General features: G+C 41.1%; 1 protein-coding gene across 1 annotated transcript in view; it reads left to right on the forward strand.

Moving 5' to 3' along the window:
• LOC148144494 (scavenger receptor cysteine-rich type 1 protein M130-like) overlaps nt 1–14,701 on the forward strand; it is a 33,905-nt gene that overhangs the window by 11,327 nt on the left and 7,877 nt on the right. The window contains exons 3-7 of the mRNA XM_087975351.1: nt 6,366–6,680; nt 7,089–7,403; nt 9,298–9,612; nt 11,304–11,621; nt 14,263–14,580. Coding sequence (XP_087831477.1) covers nt 6,366–6,680; nt 7,089–7,403; nt 9,298–9,612; nt 11,304–11,621; nt 14,263–14,580 — 1,581 coding nt within the window. The remainder of the gene's footprint in view (nt 1–6,365; nt 6,681–7,088; nt 7,404–9,297; nt 9,613–11,303; nt 11,622–14,262; nt 14,581–14,701) is intronic.

A 14,701-nucleotide genomic window follows, 5' to 3' on the forward strand; every position in this document is an offset into this window, starting at 1 on the left:
GAGGAACAACGACGCCATTCCAATCAGCATGGGAAATTGAAAGTACCTGTACTTTTAATTTCCTGTGCACCTTGTTAGGTAGTGTGGCTGCAGTTTTGTTCGGTTGTGTGAAGGAGTTTAGCTGAATTCTTGGAGTTAACTTTGATGGCGCAACTACTGTGGCTGAATCTTGGTAGTGAATGGTTTAAGTTGTTCAGATAATGGGCGGTGTGTAAATGAAGCCCGTTGCTTTGTGCGAAGTGCCTTCCAGCTTCTGAAAGTGCATGGCAGTTTAATGCAGCAATGTAAGTAGCGAATGTCTGTTAATATCGCTGGTTTGTATATTGCTCACAGCTATTATCTTTGGGAGTCAGAAAGAAAATAATGCTGAAACTCTGGAACCTGTTCTCCACTTGTCGTGAAAGGATGGGCATCCCGGTTCAGATGATTATATGGAGCCGCACACTAGCTAGGTGTACATGAGAGATCTGGCAGTTTGTGCCCTTCCCAAGTGATGCCTTCGTGCTTGTTAGAACGTTCTAATGGTGAAGCATTCTGCCAAATGACTAGACAATCTGCTGAGTGAGCAACCCGACAGGATCTGCCCTCTCCTTTTCCCACAGAGAATCGAGGACGCTAAGATACGTGCACCAACTGACCTGTTGATTCAAGCCTCGGGCGAGTGTCTGTGTGAAGTTTACACATTGCCCCTGTGTAAGTGTGGCTTTCCTCCAGGTGCTCTGTTTCCACCCACTGTCCAAAGATGTGCAGACCATGCAAAGTTGCCCACACTGCATTAGGTGCATTAGTCGGAAGGAAATGGGTCTGGGTGGGTTACTCTACGGAGGGTCAGCAATGACTTGTTGGGCCATTTGGCCTGTTTCCACTGTGTAGAAAGTCTAAGCTAAATAAGATACTTTCTATGCTATGGCAGCGTATGTGAAGAGAGTTCATGTATACAGAAATACATTGCTTTGTGGTAAATTCGGGTCTCTCAATCTCTGGAAAGTTTACTCCTACTTATCCAGAGACATGAATTATCCAAGATATTCAAACCTATTTTCTCATTCTCCCCATGTACGTATTTCCATGTGCATTAATGAAGTAAGTGCTTGAATCCGAATGTTGTGGATTATTTTCATAAAGCATATCGCAGCGCTTAAAATTGTGGGCGGCACGGTGGCACAGTGGTTAGCACTGCTGCCTCACAGCGCCAGAGACCCGGGTTCAAATCGCGCCTCAGGCGACTGACTGTGTGGAGTTTGCACGTTCTCCCCGTGTCTGCGTGGGTTTCCTCCGGGTGCTCCGGTTTCCTCCCACAGTCCAAAGATGTGCAGGTCAGGTGAATTGGCCATGCTAAATTGCCCGTAGTGTTAGGTAAGGGGTAAATGTAGAGGTATGGGTGGGTTGTGCTTCGGCGGGGCGGTGTGGACTTGTTGGGCCTAAGGGCCTGTTTCCACACTGTATGTAATCTAATCTAAAAAATCATCCTCTCGAGATTGGAATGTCGGGTTAGAGTAACTAGTGCGCATAGATTTTATTGACGATCAATGGTCAATCCATTTACCCACAAATCACGGGTAAAGTGATACTGAAAGTGGATTGCATTTTATATTCAGAAGACTGAACTGGTATTTCCTTTGAAGCTTAGTTGTTGTCCGGTTTAGCCGAAGATATATGGAAGAAGATTTTTTAAAAAATGCACATCAACACTGTTCAGACTAAGTTTTCAATTCTGTATATGTGAATACTTAGAAAATTATTTTCTGAGCTGACATATGAAGAAAGGAGGTTGATTATAAATTTATTAACATGAATTTTGGGGAGCATGCATAACAGCTTCATGTCTGAAAGAAACTTCAAAAATGTTGGATGAACTCAGGAACATCAATGAGGAGTGAAGCACATATAATGTTTCGAGTCTGATGCGATCACACAGAACAGAAGGTTAGAAAATAAAGGGTCACAACAGAGTTGCAACTTTAACACTGTTCCTCTCTCCGCATGTGTTGGGTTTCTCCAGCATTCTTCAAATTTGTTTCAGAATTTCCATATGCACTTTTCTTTTCTGCCTTCAGCCTGGTGTCTCAATTGCTTTGGCTTAATTTGTGAAATTGTTCGTATTGTGAGTTTGACGACCAGAGGCAGAAGTCCTGACGCTGTAGCATATAATTTAATTAAAAGCATTCGGGGGTCAGTTGGAAGGGGACCCGATTGGGGACCGATGCAAGAATAAAGAGGTTGCTGAGAACCATTGAAAGAAAGGTTTCTGAATTTAGTTTGTGTAACTGGAGATGAACAGTCTTAGTGGCTACTAAGATGTGACAATAGATTTGAAAGAGAAGTAAATTTACTCTGGTTCTGCATGACTTGTTTCATCGTGCGCTCTGCGTCCTTTCAATTTGTGAAACGGTGAGACAAATTGGATTGTTTTATCTAATATTTACTTACCTCGAAGTAACAACATTCTTTGATTAGATGCCAAAGCACGAGATGGTGAACGGCTCCATTCATTATGTTTAGTAGATCTTTGTTAAATAATTAGGTAAGGGCATGAAATATGAAATTGCAAGTTGCGCAAACCATTTCAATATTCACCTCGTGTCAAAGTAATGAATAGCTGACTTCTTAATGCACTATTGCTCTTTTATAAATTCGATATTAGTCAAGAAGAAATACAAGGATCACTTCCAGCGCTCCCACGTTCAACTCAATGTTTTCTATTTCACTAAGACTTCAATTCTTTATTCTCGACATTATTCTACGACTCGGGTAGATCGTAAAATCCAACTGATACGTTTTTTAAATGAATCAGTGAAGTAATATCAAATGGGAGATGAATGTATTGTTTAGTTTCTAAGTTTAGTAATTAATGTGTGTTCAGTTTTAATTCGCATCCAAAAACGACAAGTATTCTGCATTTTTGCTGCTGTCAATAATTTTGTTCCTTTATATTCCCTTTAATCGAATTACAAAACGTCTGTCAAATACAGATTAGTATTTGAAATCTAAATAAACGTTACAGTTAAAAAATGAAGTTCATGTCCCTCATGTGTAGTTGAAGCAGACTTGGAAATCAACTTGCCATCTTGGTAGACATAACATTCAGTTTGAAGTAGGCAGTAATCTGTGTTCGAGAAATAATGTGCTGGCGCGGGAGAAGGAGCGGAGAAGGTTCACAGCATTGATTCCAGAGAGGAGAGATTTGGCTTATCAGGAGATCTTGAGAAGACTAGGACTATACTCATATGAATTTAGAATAATGAGGTGTCAATCTTACAGAAACATATACAATTATGAAGGGAGTAGATATGATAGAAGCGTGGAGGTTTATTCCACTGCGGGTGAAATTAGAACACGGGAACGCAGCCTTAAAACAAGGAGGATAAGATTTAGGAGTAAGGTGAAGAGAAAGATTTTCACCCATTCTGTTGTGAATCTGTGGAATCCCTGCCCAGTGAAATAGTTGAGACTACCTTGTTGGATGAAGTTAAAACAAAGATATATAGATTATTGAACAGTACAGGAATTCTGGGCTGTGGAGAATGTGGGCGGCATGGTGGCACAGTGGTTAGCACTGCTGTCTCACAGCGCTTTGGCGGGTCGGTGTGGACTTGTTGGGCCGAAGGGCCTGTTTGCACACTGTAATGTAATCTAATCTATATAGGTAGGTAAGTGTAACTGAATCCACGAAAAGACCAGCCATGATCTCATTAAATGATTGGTGGCGCAGTCTTGACGGGCCAGATGGCCAACTCCTGCTCCGAGTTATTATGTTCTTTTAGCGGTGTGAAATGTGCAGGACGCTAATTGACTCTCATCTGATTCCACGCTGGACGGTATGTCCTCTGCAATGATTTTGAACACATACGTGTTCAAAATCAGCAAAGTTTATTCCTAGTTACATCTGTCTGAAATCGTGACGAACAGCTCTTCAGTCGATTTAGTTTGCATCAGTTCTCCCATCAGTTAGAGTGCTCACAATGATGCCACTGATCTGATAGGGATTTGTTGTTTTCCAAAAATCTCCAGTTAGTAAAGAACATCAAACATCTGATGAATGGATCAGCCTGCAAGCCGTTGTTTTAGATTTTTCCTGTTCATTTTCAACGACGAATTACGTTTTTAAAAAGCAATAAAGATTTAGCATTGAATTGTAAGGATATTGCTTACGCATGATAAAGAGGTGAACGATCAGTCAAGCCGGTGAATGCAGTTCACGAGAGATGTTGTACAGCAGAGATTGAATAAATCACAGTGAGCGACCAACTATTAACACATGGACAGATGACCCGTGTCGTCTGATTGCTTGAAAGCATAAAGGAAATTATTCTGGGATTCAAAACAAGCAATTCGAGATTTATCGAATTTTAAAAATAAACTGCATGAGATAGTATTCTCAAGAAGCTAAAAATCATCAAACTGTATCGCACATTGGGAAAAAATTTACATTAATTTGAATTGAAAATGTATTTTGATTCCTCTATCAGTTTCGGAGAGGAGGACAATATATTGTTAGTAACATCAATAACAGGGCAAACTCAGTAAACACTTGATTATTTCTTTTAAAAAAAGAAGCACACAGCGTGTTCATCTCCATCCTGTCCCCAGTGCAGTTGAAAGTGGGTTAAAAATACTGACAGCAATAATTTGTTGGCAATGAGGATAGGCATTGGAGCAAATTAAGCAGTTTGTGCAAAGAGGTAGCATCGGCCCCTTGGACCGAATGACCTGTGTTGTGACCAAAGAATGGTTTATGGACAGTTACATATTGAACTGCTTCTTTGTATGCACCATGAAACTTCCTGTTCCAGGATTGGGGAAATGGAGAATTCCTGCTGGATATTGTTGATGAGTGAATCTCGTGATGCTGTCGCCATGTTGATAGGGGAACATGATAAAGCCGTATATTAAAGATGGCCAACACTTAAAAAGTAAATATACTTTCGGGAGTTTGTTGCTGACGAAGCACTGATAGTCATTGTTTATTTCATTATTGCTGATCGAGTAAAATTTCTAAGTTGCTGAAATCTTTGGACGGGGGTGCCTTGCATTGATAACTGGGGAGTATTGTCGCTCTTTACGGGGATCATCACAATGTTGAGGAAGGTGGCAATGCAGTGACGAGCTGTACAGTCATAGAGTTGGCAGCGTGTCTCTCTGTCTAGAAACAATTCGGTTAACTTTAGAAGAAAACTAACAATATTTGATAATTGCAGTAATTATATTTCCTGCTTTTATCAGTTTTGCATGAAATGAGGGTGTGAAATTTCCAGATATCATAAAGAGTCATAGCACGGGGATAGACCCATTGTCCCAAACTGTTCCTTGCCAACCAAAATGTCAATCCACACAAAACCTATTTCTCTGCACTTGACTCATATCCTTCTCAACTGTCCCTACCCATGTAATTGTCCGAATATCTTTTAAATGTTGTTAATGTACCCACCTTAATCACTTCCACTCTAGCTTATTCCATATACGTACCACCCTCTGTGTAAAATAGGATTATTTGGCAAACTAATGATAATTATTGCCCGCATTTGTTGCATTTGGTTTAATGGATTTCTACTTTTAAATTGAATTGTAACACTTCAATTTTCATCCCTCTATTTCAGGCAGACTTGTTGAAACTCAGGACGATAGTAAAGGTAAATGTATGTTATTTTCATATGGAGTCGAATCCTATATTCTGATGATTCCATTCAAACACGAATTTGGGCTAATTGTCTCCTTGCCTCAATGTTCAAGTTGAACAGTTGTTTGTTCATAACTAATGGGGGTGTGTTCCTCCTGTAGGTTTCTCATTTCAGGGTTTTTTGGGAGGAGGGTGTGAAGGATCAATACCTCCTCACAGTTCTTACTCAGAGAGAGAGAGAGAGACTAAATACGTGGAGATACTGTGGTGTTTCAGCTACACACACAGTGCTGCTGTTGGAAATTTATATGAATTATCTCACTCACTATTGAGCAGTGACAGCATGATCACATGACCATACATCCCACAATATTTGTGGTTGTGGCAGACGGAAGTGCTGTTTCATGTTCAGATGTTCCCAGGGCGCATCAGTTGTGTTTTTGTCGCTATTCCGTGTTCAAACATCATATGAATGAGAAATAAAAATCTTCTCACGTTGGCCAGTTTAGAGGAATTGTTTTCGTGGAAATTGTTCTCTGACACTCGCTGTCTGTGAGTGAGCATTTTTTTTTACAAATGACCCTTCGCCTTTCACCATCCACAAGACATATCCTGAGTTATGTTGCGATAGCATGTATGTTTACCATGCCCTCACTCCTATTGCATTGTGAGAAGGGAATGCAGGCTGTAAATGGAGCTTTTACAATAATGCAGTGTTCACTTTGGTTGCTAACTCTATATGTTACAGAGACTGTGAGGCTGAGACTTGAGAATGGGGGCAGTCCTTGCGCTGGCCGAGTGGAGATTCACTACAAGGGGCAGTGGGGAATTGTGCTTGATTATAAATGGGACCTGCCAGATGCTGCTGTTGTGTGTCGGGAGCTGGACTGTGGGACCGCGGTCTCTGCCCCGGGCGGGGCTCACTTTGGACGAGGATCCGGACCCATTGTGACCTGGAATGTTCAGTGCAGCGGGTCCGAGCGTGCCCTGCGGGACTGTCAATCATTGGAATGGGGCGACTATTCCCTCTCACACAACAATGATGCGAGTGTCATCTGTTCAGGTAAAAGTCTACTGCCGTTTCTGTGCAATTTTATACAAGATGGTCCTGTTTGAAACCAGAAAGGGATATGTTCGTTAAATGACAACTGCCCATTAATTATTAAAATATTAATAATAAAATCACCGATTTATTTGGTAGCATGATATAATGTGTGATTATTTGAAGATAATGGGAGAGGTGAATACTCCTGTTACTGTTTCCACTCCAGTGTCGCTTTCTGTCGGACCAGGGCCAGGAATCTGTTGTTGACCACAAATGAGGTCGACAGGCCTGCAAGGCCACACCGAGTAATGGAAGAAGGTCTATCCAGATGTGCCAGATCTATCATTAATCAGACATATGTTCATCAGTCAACAATGTGAGTTAGTATTACATGATTTTTTTCTCATGCAATGCGTTTGTTTTCAGAGCACGTCATTCCGAGAATGGTGCCTGGGAATGCCCCATGTTTCGGCAGACTGGAGGTCCTGTTCGGTGACACTTGGAAAGCAGTGTGTGGCCTTGGCTGGGATTTGCAATCCGCCAATGTGGTCTGTGCGCAACTTCATTGTGGAGTGGCCATGTCTGTTTCAAGTTCTGCTCTTTCTGGAGGCAGTACCGTGCTCATGGGTACGGAGGTCTTTAAATGCACGGGCAATGAGACTCAGGTGATGATGTGCCCTCGGTCTTCAAGCACTCACCGGATTTGTACTGGACACAACAATGTCACCCTGATATGTTCAGGTGAGTACAGACGTACTGAAAGAAAAAACAGATTCATTTCCACTTAATATTTGTAAGAGTGATGACGCTGGGATTTCAGCAACAGTGACAAATCTCGACTCATCCTTAAGGGTTCTAGTGTAATCATGCACAAGTGTGATGTGATAACATATATACACACAAATATTGGAAATTAAATATTTTGAAACGATATCAATTATATTGGGAAATACATTTCTTCAACCGTCTGCACTCAATTTATTTTAGTATCAATATTGATTAAAGGTCGATCACTGACGATAATATTAAGCGTTAGTCGATGCAGATTCATTGAAGTGAATTCATGACAAGCCAATAGTCTATTCTCTGATTCTCCCTGCCCCGATTATATTTTTGAACAATGTTACCAGACTGTTGGAAATCATTGAAGATCACTGTTCCAAACAAATTCTTCAGCAAGATGTTCCAGCTCACAAAAACTCGTAGGCTGATAAATATTATCATGCTCATTTATTCACCATCGCATTCTGCACCTTACTGGCGATTTTTCTGATTATCTGACCTTTCACGTTGGTATAAATTTATCTTGCCTTCGTAACACATTGTGCTTTACAACGGTATGCATTTTGTCAGTAGTCTGGTTCACAACATTCGGATATGCAACACACCCTTTACCCCAAGCCTTAATATTACTGCCTGTTACTCTTTCGATGATCAGCTAGCCGAAAAAGGTCCTCTTCCTTGCTTTGTTCAAGCAGTTAATATTCTCGCATACCTGTATGTGATTCAGCTCTATTGTTTCAAAACGATCCATTGCCTGTCCAATACACATTTGTTGAAAATAGAACCCTGTTCGCGCATCTATTCGAGTATGGCTTATCTGCATCTCCTCAAGCACCAGGACACACTTTATGCATTATGTGTTCCACATAATTTAACAATGCGTTTCTATCTTTCATATGGCATAAACAATGGTTTGAACTCATCAATATTTGATACCCAGGGCTAATTTTGAACGGATACTCTGCATCTTAATGCAAACTTGGCAAAGTTCATGTCCCATTCTCCGAAATGATACACGTTCGCAACTTATAATTGCCTTCATTACCATGACCTCGATGGTTGAATAAAGGTTGACATTATTGCAATTGCCTATTGCAGCCAGCGTCTGATGCACTGGTCATGATTTGGTCACCTGGACGCTCTAAATTTTATTTTACAAAATACTTTTCCATATAATAAATATCTCAGTTATCTCAATCTTGTAAACTCCTTTGTTGTCCTTGTTAAGAAATCATCTTCAGATATAAATATATGTTGAATGCATTTGCCTTGTTAGCCGCACTGAACTGTTGCATCCCTGACGGGATCTGTTATTTCAGTTGGCTGAGTGACTGGGTTGCGATGCAGGTGTTGCCAACAGAGTTATTTTATTAACTCCGCAATCCGAAGTTGCCATGAAGATCCTCACCTTCTTAGCTAGTCCCTCAAATGACGAACGGCGAATATCAGGTTAATTCACCGCCAGTGTCGCTCTCTAACGAGTGAGTAACCATATGTTCATCAACACTATGCTGACTTTAACATTACTGCATGGTCTCCAAAGTCTCTCTAAACACCACGAGCAGTCGGGACCAAAAACCTTATCCAACAAGGGACTGCAACATGTAAAACGTTGCGTCCTCATTTTCCAGATCAGAGATAGATGATAACAAGCAGTATTTTGAGAAAATACTTTCGGTGTGAGTGTTACAAATAGTTTCATAAAATAAACGGAATTGTTTTGAAAAATTAAATCTATGATGTCCGGATGTTGATCTATGAATGGATGAGATTCAATCTATTTTATTTTTTGCATCTTGCTCCAGTCTTCAGGTATTTGCAAACATTTGTGTCTTAATCTCCTCCAAAACAGGGAACCGTGGACCCCGATTGGTTGGTGGGGAGAACAGGTGCTCTGGGCGAGTGGAGGTCTTGCACGGAGAGCAGTGGGGAACGCTGTGTGGTGTTTACTTTGGTTTACAAGACGCCAGTGTGGTCTGTGAGCACCTTCTATGTGGGACCGTAAAGTTGATCCCGAGAGATGCTCGATTTGGGAGGGGAGTCCTACCACCGTGGAAGGAAAACTACAAATGCCGTGGAAACGAGAGACGATTGTGGGAATGTCCAGCTTCACATGGGGAAAACTTCAACTGTTCACGTGGAAATATAGCCAATGTCATCTGCTCGGGTGCGTCATCTGCCACAATCGTTCTGTCACTGAACATAGCTTCTATGCAGTCAAAGTTCTAAATTATTTTATTTATTCCTTCATGCCGTGACGCTGGTGAGGGCATGGTCTGTTGGCCATTTGTTATGAATCTCTGCTTAAGCTGTGTACTAGGGCACTTCAGAAATTCCTTACCTGTTAACCATACGGTCAGTAATCCGCAGACATATGTCGCTAGAAGCAGTCAGACTTGCAGATGTCCTTCATAACGGAAACTTATTAACCAGATGAGATGTTAGGATAATAGATGATCATTTGACTGTCACCATCAAAGAGGCGAGTTTCAGTTCCAGATTGTTAACTGAGTTTAAACTCCACCATCTTCCATTCGGGAATTTCCGACAGTGGCACACTGTCTGAACCACCAGATCCAAGTTACGAAAAAAGAGTTTACGCTTGATTTGGTGGAATGACTTTCTCAGTTGTGCTATTTGAATTTTCGGAAGTTAATGTGTATTAAATATACATTATTTTTAAAATTTCTGAACCTGTCCTAAATACCATCCGAGATGACAATTACTTTCCTAAATCTCTGCATGCAACTGCCGCAATCTTAAAATGTCAAACCCCTGTCGCTTCAAAAATCCATCTAATCTGCCTGGTTTACTAATTCTGTTCGTACTTCGAAACTTTCTGTACTGTTTTAGAACGGGAATATTGCACTAACATTTAACCCGGTTGTAATTCATATATTTAGTCGTTCAGGGGATGGTGATGTCACCAGTGAGTCCAGGTTTTACGCTGATGCCTGATTTATTTTCAACTAAGTTTTTATTTACACTCAAATAAATAGGATTCTGCCACTCATGTGAGCCTGAAGACCTTGTAAGGTAGGTCAGATTTCGATACCAAATTTGATTCCCTGACAAACATTAGGAGCTGGATGGGTTTTGTTTTCAATGCTCCTTCATTTCCTGGATCACTGTCTGAAACTAGGCTCCAATTCCACAGCATACATTTACCAACATTCCCCCAGCGAAATGCATAAACCATCTGAATTACAAGCGTCAACACTTTAGCGACATGACATTCTTCAGAAATGTCTCTGCAAAAATCACGTGTGTGTATCTTCTAAAAAGGTTTGGAAATGCAAATAGGATGAAGACCATTTTCAAAAGAAAATGGTGAACATCAACAGAAATGTTAGTAAGTGACATCCTCACGTTTTAAAACTTAGCAGCCATCCCAAATTATTACAATGCTTTTTATGTCATAATTCTCCTGGTGTCCTCAAAGAGACTTGTTCCAAAATCCCCTTTATCTTCTTGACCGTTGTCTCAGTTATGTTGGGGGGAATTTGCTCAGTGCAACGTGTTCTGCCGTCAGCAATAAAGATAGTGACAGCACATAAACGGTCAAAGCATTCTAGTGGTATCTGTAGACTGAGAATCGAACTCAATGGATGAGGCTGTTGGCTCATGACGAGACTTTATTTTGCATTTCCCCATTGTCACAGAATAACAGTACTTTTACATTGACACCTCACTCACTTTGTTTGACAAAAGAAATGCGGTGGCAAAGATGAAAGTATTAGGAAACGTAATTGGACAGACTATCTTTATGATTAAAAATCATACATTTTCCTGTGATTGTCAATTCTCAAATATCTGTGTTCATTTCAATCGCTGTTCTCAGTAACTCTTATTTTGCAGATGAAAATTGGGCGCTAAGGCTAGTGAATGGAGAAAGCCGTTGTGATGGCCGAGTTGAAGTTTACTACGAAGGAAGATGGGGTGGAGTGCAGGACACCATGTGGGATCAAAATGATGCCAACGTTGTCTGCAGACAGCTGGGTTGCGGTTATGCCTTAGAAATGTATAACTCTTCAAAGTATGGGGAGAGTGATGGTGGTCCGTGGGTGCATGTTGTCCAGTGTAATGGACAGGAATCACAGCTCCAGGACTGCAGGATCTCCAAAACATTGACTTCGTCTGCCACTGAAGGCAGTGCCGTGGGTGTTCTCTGTTCAGGTGAGTAAATTCTTGACTTTTTAACCTGCTCAGAAATATCAATCCAAATAGCCTTCTGCTGAGTTAACTGAGAATGCACATTGCTTGCTTGTTAGTGTCACTCAGAGCAATTATTTTTCTCTGGGATGAAAACAAACGAAAGGCGGAGTGGTGTATTTGTGTGCGGGGGGCGGGGGGGGGGGGGGGGGTACAGATGGATGAATGTGAGAAATGAACACAATTTTGTTATCGGATACAAACATTACAGTTTCTTAACATAAAGTTGAAGTTGACACCCGTGCACAGGAATGCGTTAGTTCTGATGAAGAGTCAGTCGACTTGAAATGCTCACATGTCTTCCCAAAGAGGCCAGTAAACCTGCTGAATTTCACCAGCAAATTTCTAATTTTGTGAGAGTGATGTTGGCGTGGCGATTTGAAATTTTGATGAGAATGAATATAAACAGATATTGATCAGATAGGCAAAAATGCCGAGGAGTGGGCGATGGAGATTAATTTAAATAAATGTGAGATGCAGCTTTTTACAACTAAAATCTGAGGAGGATTTATACAATTAATGGTAAGGTTTTGAGGATTCCTGCCAAACAATGAGATCTCGGTGTGCAGACTCTAACAGCATTGAAATTGGAGGCATGGACAGACAGTGCAATGAAGAAGGTGATTCGTACACTTACCTTCATTGATTAGTGCCATTGAATATCGGAGTTCAGAAGTCATGCTGTTGCTTTACATTGGTTGGCCACTATTGGAATCATGTGTGTCATTCTGACCTCGCTGTTAGAAGAACAATGTTGTTTAACTTGAAATGATTCAGAAAGGATTTGCAATGATGTTAGCAGAGTTGGAGGGTTTGACCCATCGGGAGAGGATAAAAAGACTGGGGCGTTTTCCCTTGGACCGTCGGAGGCTGAGGGGTGACATTACAGAAGTTTATTCTATCAGGAGGGGCATGCATGAGTTGAATAACATTGTCCCCAGGATAGGGGAATCCTAATTTGGAGGGCAGAGGTTCAAAGTGACGGGGAAAGTTTTCTAATGGAACTGAGGGACAATGTTTGTTACAAAAGAGGTTGCATGTATGAAATATCTTCACAGTAAGATGGTGGAGGATAGTACAATTGCAGCATTTGAAAGGCATCTGGATTTGTGAATAAATAGGAAGGGTTTAGCGATATGTGGGCGGAATGTTCTCAAATGGGAGTGGATTAATTTAGAATATATGATTGACATGGAGGAGTTGGACTGAAGGGTTTATTTCTGTGCTGGACATCTCTCGGACTCCATTAGTCGAAATGACCATTAATGTTCAATCAGTAGAGGTGACTTGCCATCAATCAGAAAAGCAGTTTGCAAGCAATGAGCTCAGGGAAGGTCTCCTCTCGTGTCAGGTGTTATGCTGTTGACCTGATGGAAGCTTCACTTTTCCTCTGTAAAGATCATAAAATGGTTCGTTAGAAGCTGAAGACAGTGTTTTAAGGGCGCACAAGTTTATTCTCAAACTGCAAGAAGCATGATTTAGACCAGAGCAGAAAACTGTGTGCAGTTAAGGAATCCATGTCAGAGGATGGATTTGACAGTAATGGAGACAATGCAGGGGGAAACGGATGAGAGATTTTCTTGAGATGAACAACATGTCGCTATGAAGACAACTTGGCCAGATTTGGATTCATTTCCTTTGAACAGAGTCGACTGAGTATGGGCAGGATTGAGGTGTATAATAAGCAAGAAGGAATCTTTCCCCTATGTTATGCAATTGCTTACCTTGTGGCATAGAGTTAAGGTGATGGACAGAAGGTTCAGAGGGACCTGAGGATATTCTTTTTCATCCACTTGGGGCGGGGTAGTAGTCTGGAACTCACTGCCTGTAAATGTGGTAGAGGCAGAAACGTTAGGGAAATCTAAGATATATTTGGATGTGCACTTGTGATGCGAAGGAGTTAAGGACGAACCCAAGTGCTGGGAAATGAGATTACAATATTTAGGAGCTTGTTTTTGACAGAAACAGAATTTGTGGGCCGAAGGTTCTTTCTCTGTGCTGAAGACTTCTTAAATCTGTGATTCTGTGAATTAGTTCTGGACCTTTGTATCTAAGTACACGTGATAATAACCTGAAATGACTTTTCGTCCCCTTTCAGTATTTACACTTCTACAACTACTCAAAGTGCTACTGCTTTCACTCCAATATATATGTTGTCTTTCAGTTATATTCTCGTAAGGTATAGTATTCCCATGTGCGCTGATGAAGGAAACCTGAGACGGTATTTATATTGGACGAACGTACAGCTATGTGCACTATAAAATAGGGTGAGCATTAGACAAAGTAACATGTGGACAGACATAAACGGAGTGACTGGAAGAGAAAGCACAAATGCAACTGTTTGCAAAATATTTCACGGAATGTTCAACATTGAAAGGGAAACTGAACCTGGCAGTACCAAGTGCAATAAGATATTTTGAAACATTTATGTGCTATACATTCTTGCTAAAAGGTTACACTTGATCTATTAATTTTGTAAGAAATTATGTTTCAGCACAATAAGTACTTCTCATGAGAACATTTAAAACGCTCTTTCCTGTATCTATACATTATGTGGCCCTGAGCGATGAAGGGAATGTGCATTGAATGTGTAATTTTTTCACAGATCACTTTCAGTTAAGGCTGTCAGATGGTGGAAGCCCTTGTGCTGGTCGAGTGGAGATTTACTACAATGGAATATGGGGCTCAGTTTGTGATGATTCATGGGATGTGGTAGACGCTGAAGTCGTTTGTAAACAACTGGGTTGTGGAAAAGCACTGGATAAGACACTCCCTTCCTCCTCTGGACCGGGCTCAGGCCACATTTGGTGGAAGGATGTGAAGTGTTTTGGAAACGAATCATTTCTCTGGGAATGTCCTTCAGTACCATTGGGTCACCAAGACGACTGTTCTCATAAAGAGGATGTGAGAATTATGTGCTCGGGTGAGGCCATTCTTCAATGCTTTTACTTTGCTCGAATGTTGTAGGTGAGACGTCATGCTGACGTATGTTCACTGAATTCGAAGGAATGTAGAGCAGCGGCAGTAATTTTAAGAAACGATCT

Source organism: Chiloscyllium plagiosum, unplaced genomic scaffold, assembly GCF_037043375.1.
Source record: "Chiloscyllium plagiosum isolate Xiang-an unplaced genomic scaffold, Cpla_swu_hap1 HiC_scaffold_27, whole genome shotgun sequence".
Lineage (NCBI taxonomy): Eukaryota > Metazoa > Chordata > Chondrichthyes > Orectolobiformes > Hemiscylliidae > Chiloscyllium > Chiloscyllium plagiosum.